Source organism: Anastrepha ludens, chromosome 3 (assembly GCF_028408465.1).
Source record: "Anastrepha ludens isolate Willacy chromosome 3, idAnaLude1.1, whole genome shotgun sequence".
Classification (NCBI taxonomy): domain Eukaryota; kingdom Metazoa; phylum Arthropoda; class Insecta; order Diptera; family Tephritidae; genus Anastrepha; species Anastrepha ludens.
Window position 1 is genome coordinate 60,269,291 of NC_071499.1, and position 20,080 is coordinate 60,289,370.

At 37.7% G+C, this 20,080-nt stretch overlaps 1 protein-coding gene across 1 annotated transcript in view; it reads right to left on the minus strand.

Annotated features, from left to right (window-relative positions):
* The window catches only part of LOC128858062 (chitin deacetylase 1), a 145,769-nt gene that overhangs the window by 106,608 nt on the left and 19,081 nt on the right, over positions 1–20,080 (minus strand). Inside the window, exon 2 of the mRNA XM_054093996.1 lies at positions 1,261–1,343. Coding sequence (XP_053949971.1) covers positions 1,261–1,343 — 83 coding nt within the window. The remainder of the gene's footprint in view (positions 1–1,260; positions 1,344–20,080) is intronic.

Genomic DNA, 20,080 nt, shown 5'->3' on the forward strand with positions numbered 1-20,080 from the left:
GGAGACCAACAACTATTTATTGCAGACGATCTTTGGTTGCCTCACGAGACCCGTGCAATTCTAACTCAATTACATTCTGAATATTGCAGTAGGTTCAACTCCTACTTATCCAGAATGGACCCCGACATACTCAATATATGTCCGGCATGTGAGGGCACACGCCACGAGACTAATCATCTATTCACTTAGCTCCTCAGTGGGTTACTCACCTAATAGTCTTTGGAGCAGCACGCTTAATGGACCTACCGTTGAATGAGTTAGACGATGACGATCGGTGACTATACTGTATTGGGAGGGCTTAGTAAGCAGCTACAAAAACCACAGCGATATGCATTTATATAAGCACTAAAATTGCAATCTAATTATGTAAATATAGCCAATGAACTAATAACATTTGATGGATTGTACTCTACTAGTCTCGGCATATTCGGGATTTAAAAAATTGATCTCGTGATTGAAATCCGTAGTAAATGCAAAAGGAACCTAAGCACCACACGATTTACGAAAAAAAAATTAGATATATTTAGCTAATATTCGGCCATTTCCGATGACGGAGTTACGTACCAAAGCCCGGAATTAATGCTTAATTCTTTATTCTCAGTAAGTTTCTAATATACGTACTAACTGGCTGACTGTGTCATTAAAATAGTATATTACTTTAAGTTACGTAGCCTAAGGTAAAGAGCTCCTCCCCGAGATAGGGTTCGATTCGGTGTGGCACAATGGCTTAATTTTTAGGCTAATATGTTGCAAATTCCCAATACATTTAATCAAGATAATCCCAAGCATTCTCACGAATAGCATTTTCGAATAAAATCTGCTCTGGCAGCTACAACTTTGCACTTTATTGTACTAAAATTTAATAAGCTTTAAAACTCTATCCTCAAAAATTTTCTAAAAATTTTAAAAACAAAAAAAAATGTTATAAATTTTAAACAAAGTTTGAATGAATTAAATTAAAAGTATTTATTTTGTGAACACTGCATGATAATGGTTTAGGACTAAGTTGATCCATATGCTGCAAGTTGTCTTTAAACTAATTTTTAATTTATAAATCCGAATGTGCCTGCCGCCACTTACTTCTCTTTATACTCACATTGTGTTCATAAGCATTCATAAGGAAATGCTTAGAAGCACTTTATGCCTCTTAGATACTTACGAAATACTTAATGCGTAGAAGCACTCCATTGCTATTAAAAACATGGATGTTTTTTTTACATATCACCCAGACTACGCTCTTAAAAGACTTCCAAAACATACCTGATAGAAACGCCTGCATGTCACTGGGTCAGCGTAATTGCCATTACCAATGTGGGAGGGGCACTGGAAATCTTCTTTTTGTGCTATAAAGAGAATATGAAAGGAAAGAGAAATGTATTTTCAAGGTTTCTTTCTTTATTACTGCATTTGTATATGCGTACACACATACGTATATAAAAGTTTGGAAAAAGTAAAAAAATTATTACTAATAGTTCTTAATGAATAGAGGAGTAAGTTATAGAAAAACCAAAAAAAAAACTTTACGTTTTCTTTCATTTCAAGGCGTATAGCTCAAGAATTTCTTGCCCGTGGGTTTGAAAAGTTTTCATGCAGCGTAACATTTTTCGAGAACTATGAAAACTTTTCTAAAGCTTCATTTTATTTTTGGGAATATCTTTGCGTTACTGTAACCAAGAAACTGCGTACATTTATGTATGGACGTGTTTGTATGTCTATTTTGTGTGCATATTGTGTGTGTATATGCATTGCATGTTAGTGAATTTGCGTTAGTTTGGCAGTAAGGCGTCTAACCTATTGTCAATGGCACCCTGTAGTAAGAAATGCAATGAAGTTAAATAGGAAGTAGTTTTCTGGCACGTCTTCAAATCTTCCTATTCATTTCTTGACGGCTTCTGTACTAGCCTGGTCCTACATGAATGCACAAGGAAAATGGTAAAGTTTTTACGAGATTTCATCCTAAAAGGACTAGGCCACTCTTAAGGCGGGAAAAGAAGTTTTTGTTCAGTAACTTTGTTAAATCAAATTATAAAAGAAATCAAAAGTAGAAAAGAAATTGAGTTCAATCTCACAGGATAAGTTAGTCTTTAAGTCAACTAGAAGATATTCGTAGTATTTTCTGATAGTTGGCGCTGTGCTCGAGATATTTCTAAATATCGTCTCTATGATCCGATTTTGGCAAAACGTTGAAGCCAACCTACATCCTCAAATAAACGCCAACATTGATAAACATGAAACGAGTCGACGGGACGCCTGGTGACTCACGGCAGTCATAACTGGCTTTTGCTCTGTCGGGAAACAGACAGCAAAAATGGGAATGCCTCACAACACACATTGTCACAGTTGTGACATAGAAAAAATAAACAATTTTGCCTTATGGCAGATGAGAATGTCAACCCTCGGCAAACCACTGTGCGGGAGTCTCGTTTGACTAAGACGTCAATAACCTAATAAGGTTCTTAAATCGCATATAATCATTCTGGAAATAACCGTTAAACAAGTTTGTGTGTGTCAACCAAATGGTGCGGATAGTTAGATTCTGGATGTGCCAATCAACTATGACCCGATTTAGTTCAAACTCGAAACATATTTTAGATGAAAGAAATATTTGAAAAGGGAAATATTTTAGTCTAAAATTTATTGAGCAGAGCATGGCCGGTCTTACCATAATTTCGTAAAAAAAAATTATGCCAAATTTTTTTTTTTATTTCTTTAAACAATTGCAAAAGAATTGCCCTTAGAACTGGTGGTATTGTCTTTTTATTGTCTTAAAATATAAGAAACCGTCAACAAGTTATTTTTTTGCCATTATTCATCTTTTCTCCGACGTCGTCATACACATACATATGCAATAATTTTTGAAAGCGATAGAGGAAAGACCTAAATTTTTTGAAGACCCTCGGCCAGGCAAACAATTTCTGTAAACTTTAATTTAAAAGAAGCCAGTATTTTTTTATTATACATAATAATAGCTATAGAGGTGAGTAGGGTTTATTTTAGATGTACCGATTTTTGAGCAAATGATGTACTTCTAAAGTAAGTTTGTTTGTTTGTGACAATTCATACAACAATGCATTTTTGTCGCTCTTAAAAATGCCGAATTTCGTGCCTTCAAACTACGATTTGCGGACATCGTTAATTTTCTGTTATCAATTGAAGAAAAACGCTTCTCAAGCTCATCAAATGCTTATGGTGGACATGCTCTAAGTAGAGCACAGTGCTTCAGGTGATTTGAAAAATTCCGAAGTGGTGATTATAGCGTGGAGAACGAGTACCGCGGCCAGCCACCGAAAAAGTTTGAGGATGCCGAATTGCAACCAATGTTGGATGAAGATGATGGAGTGACCAAAAAACCATTTCCAAACGTTTGAAAGACATGGACATGATTTTAAAGGTCGGAAGATGGGTGCCGCATGAACTGACAATGTGTCAATGCACCGCCACATCGAACAAGAGCGACCCGGGAATTGGTGGAGACGTCCGATTGGGAATCGCTGGTGCATGCGGCTTACTCACCAGATTTGGCACCTTCCGATTATCATTTGTTTGCATCGATGGGCCGCGCACTTTTCGAGCAGTGCTTCAATTCTTACGAAGAAGCCAAAAAATGGCTCAATGATTGGTTTGCGGCCAAAGATGGCCAATTTTTTTATGATTAAAGAGTTTGAACCTTTATGAAAATTTGCCGAAGTTTAACAAATCTTGTGTAAAGTTTGAACCATAGATTTATACGGTATTTGTTATAGAGTGAATTGTATTTACTATAAAAAATTATTAAAATTAAAAATAAATTTAAAAATTTTTCGAAATTTGTCAAAATCTGGTGCTCTCATAATTTTGCCTCTATCTTTATTTGCAGGCAATTTTAAGGTAATATTGAGAAAATACATATAAATATAATATAAAATTTTAAATATGAGATATGAAAAAGTCGCATGAATTGGACCGACTTTATACGCACAACGGCAACAGTGTCCAGGACTAGAATGTGCGGATCGGTGGTGTTCCAAATTAAGGTAACTTTGTGCCATTCGAAGGAAACTGCAATTTAATGCTTTTCACTCACACACAAGCATTTTTACAAGTCTTCGACTTTTGTTGCTGTAATTGTTGTCAATGTTGCCGTTTTTGCTGTTGCTGTTGCAATCGCCTTTGTATGAGTAGCTGCGTAGCCTTGGTCAGTTAGGTTGTTTGCCGAAGTTTTTGCGCGCAAATGCCTGGAAGCGCAACAAATGTTGACCAACCAGTCGCATTTACCATTTTTCCCGCTCGCTTTGCAGTTCGTTGCAAAAATCCTCATTGTACATTTCGTGCAAACACGTGAACTTGTTTTTTCTTCATTATTACTATTTTTTGTTTTTCCTTTTTTTCTTTTTTTTCAGTAATTTTTTTTACCAAACCAATTTGTGCAATTTTCGTAATTTATCCAAGGGAAAGTTTAGGTTTGAAGTTACTAAATGTTGAAAACATTTTTCTGCATTCATTAAAGCCGGCCATTTTTTTTTTCTGTTTTTTTGTTTGTTTGTTTTTTGGTTTTTATTTTAAGCTAAATAAAGAATGCATTTAGCTAAAAGGTAAAGTATTATTAAGCTATGTAGGTCAACTCTTTGGCGGTTTCGAACGGAAAAAGTTGCCCGGTGGCACGTTATCGTTGATTAGTAAAAATTTTCAAATATTTAATTTTCCGGTTTGAACCGACTTTCAATGCTGGCATACATTTGGTGCATTCAAATATGTAAGTAATAGTGAAATTTTCTAACCTCACCTGCAGCATACGGCGCCCTACCGTACGGCGAGGTCAACTTTTGTTCGGTCACCCTGCTTTCACTTACAAATTTTAATATTCAATATTTACCGACACTGTCACAACCCACTTACACACAACTACTTAAATACATGTCGATGTGAGCATCCGGTCAATGAGCACCAACTTATGCACACGCATACATACATACGTACGCATGTAGGAGTATGTAAATGTACATGAAATCTCATTTATTTAATAGGCAAAGCCGCTTTGAAAATTTATTTGAATTTTTAATACGCCTTCCGCCACCTATTTTGTAATTTTAATAATGTTGGATTGTTTTCGGATTTTCGATGGTCGAACGGCGGCCACTTTGCCAAGCGAATTTGTTTACATAATAATTTTATGCTAATTATGCGCCGGTGTTTATTCAATTTAACGTTTTAAATAATTACAGCTGTTGTGGAAAGTGCATTTCCCAGCAAAACACATTTCTCCGATTGTTTTGCGTGTGTTTGCTTTCCAGGGGGGCAGCAAAGCTAATTTTATGAAACCTTGATTTAGTGAAGTGCGTATTGATTTAGTTTAAATGAATACTTAATGAAAATAAATAATAATATCACAAAATATTTATTAAAATTAAAAGCTCTACTCTTCTTTTATTCAATGTGTCTGATCTTTTAGTAGCTTAAGTAGGGGAGATCGAAAAGTATCGACGCTGCACTATTAAAGTAGGCAGTATGTGCCGAACAACATCGGAGGAAGCAGCACTGGTGAGCAGAAGACTTTGCCCATACGCATTTTTTTGTATGTCGGGACAGACTAGCAAGTACAGCACTCAGACACAATTAAGTCGGGTTCCCTTTTAGATTTCCTTTAAATTTACTAGACCTCCGCAGAAATCTGAATAGACCTTGCGGTGCCAAGGAGCCAAGGTGGTTGCTTCTTAACACATCAGTGCTAAAGACCTCAAGCTTAATTCAAGCGAAGGCTGGGTAGATGTAAAGGAAGTGACCCGTCGTCTCTTCCTCCTCTTCACAAGCTGGACAGAGTGCACAATCTGAGATGCTCACCTTTTCCATGTGCTTTACGCATAGAAAGTGACCTGTCATCAGTCCAACCAGCTGCCTACAGCCCCCTCTGCTTAGTGACAGGAGGAACTGCGACATTCAGTCTGACATGACAGGTAACAACAGTTTTGTCCACCTGCAGCTTCTTTCAGCCTGCCAAGCTCGCTTGTGGGTTAGAGTAACTGGTTTGCTAACCGTGGCTTTGATGGCTGCAGGAGAGAGTGCCAGAACGGGCTTCCGGCCAAGGAAGTTGGCCTCAGAGCCCATTCTGGCTAAAGAGTTAGATATCTCGTTACCCGCGATACCCACGTGTTCCAGGACCCATATTAACATCAGGGTATTATGTCTGCTGACATAGTTTAACTTGGATTTATAGTACTCGACTACGAAGTGTTTGAAGGGCTGTCTAAGGCCATGAGCGCAGTTTTGCTGTCGCTAAAGACACATACAGATCTGCCTCTCCATATTCAAAGTTCATCGTTTCTGGAACAGCAAACATCTCCGCCTCAAAAACAGATGCATGTATTCCAAGAGCCAAGTGTAGTTTTGCCCCGCTTGATTCCTCATATTTCCAGAGCCGTAACCGTGCTCGCTGTTGGAGCTATCCGTGAAAGTGCGAGAAGAGTGTTTCCGTGCTCATTTTCAGAGTTTGACCAAAGTTGAGCCTCTGGCAGCACCACACTGCATTTCTTGTCAAACACGACTCTGGATGGCATGGATTTGAGGTCCAATGCCGGACAGGGGCCGTACCAATTTCCATTGTGCTTCAGCCTGCAAATGGCCTTCAAGGACTCTCCTTGGATGAAAACATCAAGTGGCATCCAGAGCATCTAATGCCGGGCCTATACGCATATATACTAGCGAGAAAAACAAAAGTAAGGTGGCACCCGCAAATAAGACTCCGAGGTGTTGGACGTTGAAAGTATCATCTGATAGCTTCGAATATAAGTTGGGTAAGCAGAATGTGGATTTTCAATTGACCCATATCATCATCATCATAGCGATTACAACTTCTTGGCGGTCTTTTACTACTTTTACTAACAGATAATAATAGAGTTGAAGGTATTTTTGTAATTCTGATGTCGTCCATCCTGAGTAGGTGTCAAAACCATTCCAGTCGTTACGATTTAGCGAAATGTACAATGATTTGACCAGATATCAGCTCTTCGATCTCATCATTGCATCTGATTCCTTAAGATCTATCAGCTTCCCTTACTGATCCTAATATCCTTCTTAAGATTTTACGCGCGGACGGTAGTTCTTTATGTTAGATGTCAGTACCCATTCTTCGCAGCCATTTGTTGTTACTGGTCTTATTAGCATCCTGTGGATTAGTGGTTTACCTGACCTTTATAGTAATTTATTTTTGAGAAGTTTCAGGTGAGCCCATTTATAAATTTATTGGCAGTTTGGCCGAGCTCCTTCTTCTATATGTGGTCTGCGTGTTGATGTGTTTGAAAGGAAGGAACCTACATTTTTGAGCCGACTCTGAACGGCAGATGATTTTATAAGAGGAACCTTCGGAGGTTTGCTGTTGTCCGCCGACGGATGACCGCTATGAGAAAAAACTCTTTCTTCATTTGATGTTTTATGCCCTGATATTTGAACCGGTGCACTTCCGAATGGTACTCACGCACCAATACATCGATACAGATTAAAGCAGGAATACGATCTCCTTATATCCAGAGGAACGTTGGATGTCGAACATTGCTTTTTGTCTGTCTGCAACTGAAAGGAATGACTTGAGCATTAAAGTGAGGAGGCCACTAAAGGTAAAATACCTTGCGGATATGAAGCTCTCGTCTTTGGAAGATTGCTGGGTTGTTTGCTCCATTCGCAGACTCGATCTTGTGTGATCGATGGCTTTGGAATAGGTGCGCAAAACAGAGGATTAGTGCGGCTGAAACCGCTTTATTATTTGTTTATTTATTTGACTAAGCCATAGTGCATAGTGACCTCTGATGTTCGCTTCACCGCGAACTTATAATTGAAGCTTTCTAATGAATATGCGCACTTTCTCGTGATTTTTATTGCATGTTAGCAATGGCTACAGAGCCACTTCACCTAGGTGAGTGAGTTTTCGTCTAGTGAGAGTCTCATATTCGCAGAGGCTGTACTCTGGTGATTTATTATTCTGTGGGCAAAAAAACTGACTATTAATCCCAGTTTCTTGAAATGAAAACCAAGACAACAATGCCCCATATAATATCTAGTGGGAGTTCGTAAGTCCTTTCTATTCATATTTAAGAGTCTACTTGATGCTTCTCTAAAAGGAGGAATCATTTTGTGCGCCTGAATCTGTCCTGAATTTTCCATCCTGTGTTGTATGAATAGCGTGTTTCTTCAGCCGTTGATAATTTCTTCCAACTGAGCTTTGATAATCCCAAAGAAGGATTTTGGTACATGCAATTTTGATGCGGCACCTAATTTTGCCAGACCTTTCTGCCGGTTTATTGCCGTCATGTCCTGGCATCGAGCCCAGCAAGATGGTGTTGCTTGCACCTAGGGTATTAAGAACAGGGAAGAGTTCCTTGATGGGTTTGAAAGTGATTGTATGAGACGGTAGTGCAAATAGGGCTAAGTGGATGACTGGAAAAATACAGATGAACTACGAAGGAGCCGCCTTCATATGCTGGGCAGGTATCAGTACAAACCCCTCCACTTCTCTCTTGCACTATTAGTGTACTACACCACAGTTTATTAGGAGTTCCTCTCACCGGGTATGCATGTATACCTATATTCTCTATCTTATATAGCGTCTGATAGCTACGAGTATTTCCCTGTCGCCTCTTCGAGGGTAATTCGTCGAAAATTTGCTAACCATTCCAGAGTTCGATACCACCTCGCCGTCCGGTGGGTTTTCTACGGCATCGGAGCACCCTCCGTTGTGTTCTCGGAAGCAGTACCCTTTTTATTTACATCCTGAATACTATTTTAACTATATATCCTGGTATGTTGATACAAAAAAAAAAAATATTTCGAATTCGGTTTCATTTTCTCTTCATTTTGCTATATTTTTGACCTCCCCTTTTAGATATGTGCACAGTAGGTAAAACGCCTATTTAGCTATTAGACTATTATTAACTTCAAAGGGTGCATACACACAAAAACAGATGTATTATATGGCCATGCAATGCGTGAATTTAGTGCTTAGAAAGATTAGTGGTAATTGAAATATTGTGAGCCTTAAATTAATGTGGTAGCCTATGCATGTATTGTACACGATTTAGTTATATTCAACGCTTCCATAAATAGATATTTATATTAGCAATCAAAATGGCCAACAACGACTATGAATTATTTAGCTCATATCAATTACATAAATGAACATTTTTCAAATATAAGCATGAAATAAATGAATTCTAGCATTAAATTTTTAAAAATATTTACCATTCAATGTCATTCAGAGAAATAAAGGGGTATAAATTTAAAAAAACAAAATGTGAACAAAGCCATGCGATTTTTATATTTGTTCTTATTGAAAAAGCAATTTCAGTGAATCAAAGCTTGCCAATACGAATTAGATTTACTAGTAAAAATTATGGAATTTTTTTAAGTTTTTCTCTCGTCATTGATTTCAAACATAACATAACAAAACTTTTTTGTAAATATATAGCCTATTTTTTATTAAAAAATGCAAAATCACAAAGAACAAAACGGAACACTGGCAATAAAAAATACCCGAGGCTAAGGGAAATTAATAAAATTTACAGTGTGGAACAGCTAATGTTGAAGGTCAAATGCATAACTTGCATGACAAAATAACTAGTAAAAAAATAGTTTTAAAATACAATCTGAAAAAAAAAGAATTAGAGTATTTTGTGGAAACTGAGCTAATTTAGATACATAGATTTTGGCAGGGCGCCATCAATCAGTCACACCAACTAAAGGGGTTTCCAATAACTGGTGTTATTTTGAATAGGATTGCGCTATCCAGAGATGATTACCGATTTTTTATGGCCGGAATTGAATGGTATTGATCTGGACAACGTTTATTTTGAACAAGACGGCGCTACGTGCCACATAAGCAACGAAACCATTGATCTTTTACGGGAAAAGTTTCCGGACCGTGTTCTCTCTCGAAGAGGTGATCACAATTGGCCACCGAGATCTTGTGATTTAACACCTTGTGACTTTTTTCTTTGAGACCACGTGAAAGAGAAGGTCTACGCCAACAGCCCAGGGTCGATTGAAGACCTCAAAGATGGTATTCGTAAGGCTATCGAGGACATAGGGCAGCCACTTTGCAATTCGGTTATGGACAATTTCATGAAAAGGATATTGTCCTGTATGTGTGGTCGTGGTGGCCATTTGCCTGATGTTATTCTTCACTATTAACGGCATACCTGCCTATTTATAATGTAATAAACATCCAATCATATTGTATTAAAAAATAGAATTTTTCTTTGAAGATTAAAATAACATCCTTGAAAACCCCTTTACATTGTGTAGGCGTGTCACCTCAGCTGATGAGTTATTCCACAATAATCTGATGAGCCGAATTTATATTTGTTAAGTACTATCTTCTCAACAGCATTCAACTAACATTTAAGTGCAATGCTTATTCTGCTATAACAACAACAAACCGGTGAGCATCTTCGACATGTGTCGTAACAAATTAATTTGCAACATTGAGTGGGTAATAAGTTAGAGTAACAATCATTCAATATTTGGCAAACGAGCATACAGATGGGATCGGGAGAAAAGAAGATGAGCAACAAGTTCTAGAGGTGAGAAAATATTATCAAAATATCAGATATACTACATTTGTACGTTTACCGTTTACATTTGCTTCGTGCCGATTTCTTTTTGTGTATGCGAGCAAAGACATCATGGCTTGACGCGATGATTTGCCTTTTCTCTTGTTTTCATACTTCTCATCTCACAAAAATGAGATGAAAAACATATTTGAACGGAAATAGGGTGTCAGTACTATTTGATTACTTATTCAATGTTTGCACAAAAGCTTTAGTGAGAGCCCCTAATCGATCACCGAGGGGTGAGAGCTCATGTGAAGAATTAGGGCGAAATGTGCACATCGCAAAATTAGATTTATATTTGGCTAGCGCGTTTTTTTTGGAAATTGTTAGTTAATAATGAGGAAGAAATTTCAGAATACAAAATGTGTACTGTAGGTAGGAGTGACCTCTTCGGAAAATTTCAAACTTTTGCTGAAATTTCCAAAATGGGCAAATTGCCATTCTGAGCGACAGTCAGGGGGTACTCACTAAAATTTGGAAGGAAAGACGTCCGGTTGATGATCGGTATTATTACAGGAAACAACCCATGGAGTCAGCATATGACCACCATTGGTGTCAGTGAGCCAATGTGCCTGTCGTGCTTGGAGGAGGTGGATAGCACTCAGCACTTTCTCTGTGAGTGTCCTGCCTTTGCTAGAGCACGGCTACGAGTTTTGGGTTCCGATGTAGTGAGAATTAGTTATATTCATTCTCTAAAACGGGAGGATATTTACAGATTTGCCAAAAAATCTGGTAAATTCTCACAGGACTAACTATCTCTATCTCTGTCTCTATTCTTTCCCATCTCTTTCTCTGATACTTTTCTCCTTCCCTCCTTGACTATCTACGCTCTTTCCAGACCTTTAAATACAATGCGATTTTTAGCCTGAGTGTTTTAGGAGCCACCAAATCTCCTGGTGGTCCTTGGCTCGACCTTTTCAAGGTTCAGTTTTCAGGGGGCGCTCAAGATTCTGTCCTCCTGTGAGATTAAATCCTCACTGTTTCTTGGGTCTATCGATAACCTGAATCTACTAGCTATGCACAATCGCAATCGGGTAATTTGGGTCCCAGCACACAGGGGTATAAGTGGGAACGAAGCAGCAGATGAATTGGCGAGAAGGGCTGCGGCCTCGGCCTGCGGAATCCTTCCTTGTTATGGGGCAACACACCACCATAAAGCGAAGCTTAGGAGTGAGGAGCTAAGACTAAGGGAAGGTAACCGGCACAAAACTATGGGGCTATGTCAGATGAAATCCTTACTGGTGGTATTGCCAAAAGAGGTTTAAAAAACTCATAACCCTCCTCAAGGGTAAACTGAGAGTACTCACTGCGTATTCATCTTCCCATGATCGGGATATGGTTCAATGATTCTTGCCGTTTCTGCGACCAGTCCCAGGAGACTCAAATGCATCTTCTCCTTGAATGTAGCGCTATAGCGCGGAGAAGTTTGAGACATCTCGGCCAATTGCATTAAGAAGAAAGGCACATACGCTCAATCCAGCTCTATCTTGAGTTTAATAAGGAAACTGGGTCTGGAGGAGGAGTGGTGAGTTGAGGCCACAAAAGCCCATGAGGTCGAAATGTAAAGGGAATGAAATGAAAATAACCCAGTTTATTGTTTGTAATTTCTTCCCATTTCATTATTTAGAATCTGCCACGCCGCTCACAATTCGAAATTGAAATTAAAAAACTAAAACGCCGAATAAACGTAAAAAACACTTCTATCTAGCTGAATGTGTCTTATTTGCCTTCTTATGCGTTCCAAGTGCTTTTAATGATATTTAAAGTAGAACTATAGTGCGAGACATTGGGCGGAATTTACTTCACTCTAAATGCTTTTCAAATACGGACTATTTGTATGGGTTTGTCCCTTGCACTGACAACACCATCTCTTGAAAGTTTAAAATCATTTTCTTTCCCCAGTCAAGTGGCGCTAATGCGTAAGCGCCTTGGTTGCAAGAAGACAACGCACTATGCCTTAGAGTCTGTCAGATCATTAATTTATTGCAAAAAATGTTTATTGAGTACATAATTTCACGTATTGGACTGGTCACGTTTGTGTGGTGTCAATCAAGACAAAGTATAGAGGCAAGCAAGAGTGAGAGCCATAATTGAGTAAAGTTAGAAGGGACAAATAGTTTAGAAGATAGAAAAAGAACGAATAATTTTACACGACATGCTAAGTGACACGTCATGCTGAGCGCCACACAACGAAATAATAATTGTTGAAAAAGTCAATGACTTGTAATGGAATGGAAGTGTGTGAAGTCGCGAAATTCCAAGGCCTTTTAAGCGTGCCCACTTTTCTCAAAAACCATTAGGATTTGCGAACTTTTGGACACTCTGGTAGGGTTCAGCGCGCATCGGAAATCAGTCTAGTATAAAAAAAATTAAGAATAAGTTTTGTTGATCTGCGTTATGCACAATTAAAAAATAACAATGCTCCGGCTCATTGTGCATTGTCTCTCAAGAGGTTTCTAGCCAAGTACAGCGTCCCAGTGGTAGATAGTCCGCTTAATTCGTCTGGTTTGCCGCCGTACGATTTCTACAAGGTGGCACAAAATTAATCATTCAATTTTGTTTTTGATAATTTTTTGTTTAATAACTTATTTAATAACTTTTTTACTGAGGAAAAATTCAAAGATGCCATTTCGCCCATACGGTAGTGGCAGATATCAGCAAAGTTAGAGTTGCAGTGCATAGTAAAACGGATGCGATACTGCTTAGCCGATAAAGGCACGCGAAGAGTTGAGCATCACTGTCGGCGAGTGCTACATAAAATCTCAGCCATACTTAAAGTAGTTGGGAGTTGTTCTTAACATCCGAATGACTTTTAAGGATCATCTTGCAGCAGTTCGCAAAAAGGCGCGATGATGTATAGCGCTCTATCTAGAGTTATGCCAAACCTAGGAGAGCCACGCGAAGAAAAACTTCTGTTACTCTCCTTAGTGACCACCGTCTGTTATGATGTATGCAGCACCGATGTGAAAAAATCGTTTATAAAGAAAATAAAAGCGACATACAGACTTAGCGCTTTCCCCACGATTTCCGATGATGCCCTAGTTCTAATATCGGGGCAAATCCCGTTTGACCTACTCATCAAAGAGCTGAAGAGATTACACGAGCCAACAGGGGAGATTACGTTCTGTGACTTTAAAAAAAGCAGCTGAGGCGTACCATAAGAAAATGGCAAAAGCGCTGGAATTATTAAACAAAGGGTCGCTAAACCTTTTAATACCGGACATTGCCGAATGGCTTGGTAGAAAGCATGGAGAGGTTGCCTTTTGTGTAAAGCAGTTGCTGAGTAGCTGTGGTTACTTGAAGGCATATTTGCATCACTTTCATTTGGGAAACGACCCTTTTTCGACGACCCTATCTGTCCTGACACACTAGAAAGTGCAAGGCACGACCTATTTATTTGCCTACGCTTAGATAACAAAAGAAATGGGTTCTTCAAGGCCTTCAGTGATTTCCCAACAGAAGTGAACCTCATAGCGCAGCAACATCGATTGAAACTAAAAGTGCTATCGTTCGGACGAGAGAAGGTTTTAGTTAGGGCTAAGGTTCCACATCGACGGCCAACTGGCCAAGCCGGCTTTTGACGCTTTCCTTCAACTAGAAAAAAATTGTATGATTGACGTACGACGCCACTTGCAAAAATTACAAATCTTCTGATAGGGTGATTAAGTTGGAGGAAAGATGATTTCAGTCCATTGCGGCTATGAAGGAGTAAGCGAAACCCGACTTGAAACAGCTGATAAAAACGTATTACCAACACTAATTGGGTTGAAATATTGTAGGATAGAAATGCGGTGCTTATTGAAGAAGGTACGGAGAAACGCACAAGAAATGTTTTTCAGTCTTTCTATATAATAGCCATACCTAGTATATTTAATTACTATTAAATATATATTAATACATGTGAGTACATACCTACACATTTGCATTATATTCATGCAACTTGAAAGCGAATTAAAATACAATACAAATGGCCCAGAAAGTACGAAAGTATTATTTGTGTGTATGTATGTAAACATGAATGTAGGCACTGTATAAATATCTGTCTGTTGAATTTCACTCCTATCAGCACCTACCCAGTGGTCAGTGCGCGATCCCCTTGCAATCAATTCTGTAAATTACAACTGTGCATTAATTAATTAATGCGCGCTGATTTACGTTTGCAATGGTCATTCCAATACATGGCGATAATTCATATCAGTAATTTCTTAAATGCACTGCTTAATATACACTTGACTTACACATACATACATATGTCTGTATGTATGCACGCATTCACATATCCCTTGCCAAATATAAATAAAATCTTACAAAGGAATTGTGTCGACAGAGAAGTCATGCGATGGCGGCGGCTGGCCCAAATGAACGCTTGAAACTCGCTTAATATTTCAAAAACAGACTGGCGCAATGCGCGAAGGCATAAATAAATGCCGTTGAATGAATTAAAAAAAAAAAAAACAATAACCAAGTAAATTGCTGTGAGGCAGCGACGACTGAAAACAATACCAAAATTGGTGCGAAATGGTCAAACCAATACCCTCACCAACAACAACAACCGCAATATCAATATTATTATCATGCGAGTAAAGCTGGACATTTAAGTGGTTGATCGCAACGAGGTTCTGTTTCTTTTTTGTTTTCGTCTTTTAAGTGCAACAAGAATCAGTGCAACAAACAACAACAATGGTAGCGACACAGTGTCATCGTTGTTTGTGGCTTTTGAGATGCACATTGGCTGATTATTGACTTTCACATTTTCTGCTGTTGTACTTGCGCTCAAGTATAACTAAATACATACATACATATGAGTGTGTGTGTGTGCAGTGAGCGGTTTCGAAAGCAAAAATCTTTACAAATGTAAATTGAAAATAACGGCATGAGGACAATTGTGCGCGACCTAAAGGACATAAAGGATCGGTGTTGTGAGATTTGCGGAATGAAAAAACGTTGCAGAGTTTGTGCGAAAGAATGGAAGTAAATTTAACAATTTTTTTTCGGTTTTGATTTTTAAGTTAAAATATATAAAAAGCGACCGCTGTAAATTTTTTGAGTACCGTTTTGTAGTAAAGTCAGCGTGGAGCGAAAAGAGGGGATTTCGTAGAATGTAATAAATCTCCATGCTTTTACCTCTCATCGCGCTCACTTCTCTGAGTTTGTTATTTATTTTTTTATTTACAAATGTGAAATAATAACACAATTATTCTTACACGCAAAAAAAGGAGCACTGACTGCTTGGACCTTCGGCGCACTGATGTAAAATGATGATGAAAATCAGAAATAGTTTGCTAAATGCCTTGCATGTGAAAGTGCGTCTAGAAAATATTATAGGGTGGTTAAATTTCAAGGACCGATATTGAATGTAAACCTCACCTAAATGTCAAGCTTTTTTCTGCATTTGATTTAACATTTTTCAATTTCAGACTAACTCAATTTGAACCATGGAAAGATACACAATCGAGCAATGCGTTAAAGTTATTCAGGCTTATTATGAAAACGAGCGTTCAAATCAAAATGCATATCGCGCACTTCGTGATTTCTTCGGTCAATTTAATCGTCCAAATGTGCGTACAATCGGAAAAATTGTGCAAAAGTTTGAGCAAACCGGGTCTGTAGGAGAAGTGAAAACACCAGTGCATGCTCGTACAGATCGTACTGCAGAAAATATTGCTGCTGTTCGCGATAGTGTGGTTGAAGAGCCGTCCAACTCAACTCGTCGTCGTGCCCACCAATTGCACCTCTCACACTCGTCGTTGATGAACATTATGCATAAAGACTTTCATTTACACGCTTACAAGGTGCAATAGACTCAAGAACTGAAGCCTCTTGATCATTTCAAACGTCGCCAATGGTCAGAATGGTGGCACGAAATGGCAACAGTGAAATACCAATTTTCGAAGAAAATCATCTTCTGTGATGAGGTACATTTTCACCTCAGTGGATTCGTCAATAAACAGAATTACCGCATTTGGGCGAATGATAATCCAAGAGTGATTGCCGAAAAGCCAATGCACCCACAAAGAGTGACTGTTTCGTGCGGTTTGTGGGCCGGTGCCATCATTGGGCCGTATTTTTTTCAAAATTGAGGTCGGTCAGGCAGTTACTGTGTAACGAACTTTTTATGGCCCGAATTGGAAGATATGGAAATTTGATGGCCGAATAATCTCACGTCGCGGCGATGTCAATTGGCCGCCAAAATTATGTGATTTGACCCCCTTGGACTTCTTTCTTCAGGATTATTTGAAAGAAAAGGTGTACTTCGATAAGCCAGCAACAATTCAAGAGCTAAAGGATGAGATAATTCGGCACATTAACGGCATAGAACCTCAATTATGCCTCAGCGTCATCGAAAATTTGGACCATCGGATGGAGATGTGCCGCCGAAGCCGGGGCGGCCATTTGACCGATATTTTGTTCCATACGTAATTGAGCCATACCAGTATTATCATAATAAAGAAAAATGACAATAATTTCTTGAAAAAATTGTATTTTATTTAAAATCAACACCAGCTCTTGAAACTTAACCATCCTTTAGTGTGCTTAAATGCCTTGCATGTAAAAGTGCGTCTAGAAAACTATTATATTAGTTAGGACTATGGTAAAAATATAATATTGGGTATGGGAATAAGTTTCCGTCCTCGTAAAAGAGGTGTGGCTGCTGATACTTTTTTGGTATTCGCTCTAGTAATACACTGGTGATTTGAAGGTGTATATATGAGGTCTCGATCCCAGTAGTTGGCATTCGTTTGAAGCGTAAAGATCCTTTTTTATCTGACGTCAAAAATTTCTACGTTCGTCCCGAAAACACAGCATATGCGGAAAGTCATGCTTCGTATCGTATATCGATCAATATTTACGGTAATTACACTCCATCAAATACAACTTGTAAAGAGTAGTTCCGACGCTTCCAACGTAACAATTTCGACGGGAGTAATAATGATCGCGAAGGGGCACCAAAAAAGTTAGAAGATACTCAACTACAACAATTATTGGATGAAGACGCATGTCGAATCCTTGATGGTATGTAAAAAGTTGGATGTTGACAGATCAACCGTCGGTAAACGTTTGCACGCGATAGGAGTGTTGATGAAAAATGGATCTATTATGTGTTTTCTTCCTCAAAAATTTGTCAGGCATTCGTTATATGGAGAAAATGCGCAACACCGTCAGGAAATTTTTTTTCAAAAATTAATGCGATTTTTGTGTCACTTTAAACTCATACTTTATTTTACCAAATTTTAATGTGCTGTAAAACTGCATAACCGAAATTTTTCTAGGGATTGTAAATAAAAAGTTTGTAATTTTGTATGAACTAGAATGTTTTTTGTTTACACGATCGCAAACAGGATTTTGTTCTTAAGCTCATGAAAAAGTTTGCAATTTTTTCTTAACTAGAACTATTTTTAATTTTTTTTTTTAATTTTATTAAAAAGTTTGAAATTTTTGTAAACTATTTTTGCCTTCTTTTTAATTTACATGATCGCAAATAGGATTTTGTTTTTAATCTCATTACAAAGTTTGAAATTTTTTATTAACTAGAACTATATTTGATTTTTTTTTTTTAATTTACACGACCGCAAACAGGATTTTTTTTAATCTTATTAAAAAGTTTGAAATTTTGGTAACTATTTCTGACTTTTCTTAAATTTACACATCGCATTGTTATACTAAACTGAACTACAAAACTGCAAACTGGAATTTCCTTTAAATCTTGAATTTAAATCTTATTAAAAAGTTTAAAATATTGAAGGAAATTTGTGGATTTTTTTTTTTAATTTACCATATGTTTAAAATTTGTATTTATATGGTTTCTGAAGGAGACTCAACTGTATTTTAATTAAAATATTATTAAAATTAAATAATAAACTTGCCAATGCGTCCCGTTGCCATAGCTATTTAACGCCCTGTGCACACACACAAACACACTTATAAAGTAGAATTAAATTTAAATAAAGTAAGGTACGTGGATACTTCCGAAACACGATATACGTAAATGTGTGCACGAGCATAAAAAATAACTATCACAGAGTCACAAATGCGATACAAACACGTTTTATGTACATGTAAAGCAGATAAAGAGATTCCAGGGACGTGGCCACAAGGTGCAGCTGCCACTGAAAAATTCATTCATCTTTTCTTTTCTTCCATTTGCCTGTTACTGAAATATCTTATTGTACCTCATTTGACTTACATATAGTACATTTTCCTGAATATATCTGTATATATGTACATACGTATGCACGTGAAAATGATTCACCAATTTGCGTCTTTCCGCAACGTCATTGCTCGTGTCGTATGTGCGTATGCAAGTGTGCGTTTCGTGCAGTTTTCTCAGTGGTGGTGCATTTAAGTAAACTTAAAAAATACATACAAACACACATACATTTATACATATAAACGAGCTTCATCTTTCAAAGGCTGCGGTATTGTTGCAGTTTGATTCCTTTTTACACTACTCTTCTTCCTACTATATGGGCAAATATTAACGCACGCGTGCTTGTGATATTTGTCAAATTAAAAAATACGAGCCATAAATAAGTTGAGCTGTCATAAAAAAGTGTAAAAAAGGGATGTGCAAGCGTGTGTGCGTAATAATGGGAAAAACCCAGCTAAAGGTTCGATTGCACAATGTTTGTAGTGGCCAGTTATCAATGGCAAAGGCCAAAATAAATACTCATGGGTGCGTGAGTATATATATATATATATACATACACACATGCATACATGCATATATGCTGCCATCGACAATTCATTATGCCACTGCATATTTGGCACTCATACGCACTCGATATTCTTTAAAAATGTGCAGAAAATTCAGCGCCATATCACGAGATGAGGTATCACACCACTACACACACACACACACACATGCCGTGGCAATTTACACGGCGTCAATTATGAAAGGCAGCTATGCTATGCGAATATATATGTACGTATGCGTATATGTGTGTATGTAGTGCCAGATATGCATTCAGCATTCAAAAGCAAAATTGAGATAAATTTGTAATGAACGCAACGGAAGAAATGCAAGAAATGCAGTGGCAGAAATTTTGTCTGTATTTTATGTTGCACGAAAGTAAAAAAGGGACTAAAAAGAGAGTTTATCGGAAAGTAGGTGCGATAAAAAATTTCAATATAGCGCATACTGCTATCAAATATCGCATATCGCTTTCTGCATGTGTGCATGCGATAAAAACTTATACAAATAAAAAAAAAATTAAAAATAAAATAATTAAATAAGTGACTCTGTTTTGCTTAAATCAAACATTATATGTAATATATTATATATCCCTTATATAATTTTATTAATTCATTTCATTTGCCAAAAACTGTATGGAAGGAAAAATTATTTTGTGTGCATCATTTATTCAAAAGTAAACTACGGTTTCTGTGTTAAACAGTCTACAAAGGAGTCGGTGTATGGGGCGCATTATGTATGGTACACCATGAATACAACGCCAGACTCTGCTCATAAATGCTTTTGTACGTTTGTTAGACTTAGCGATCTAAGA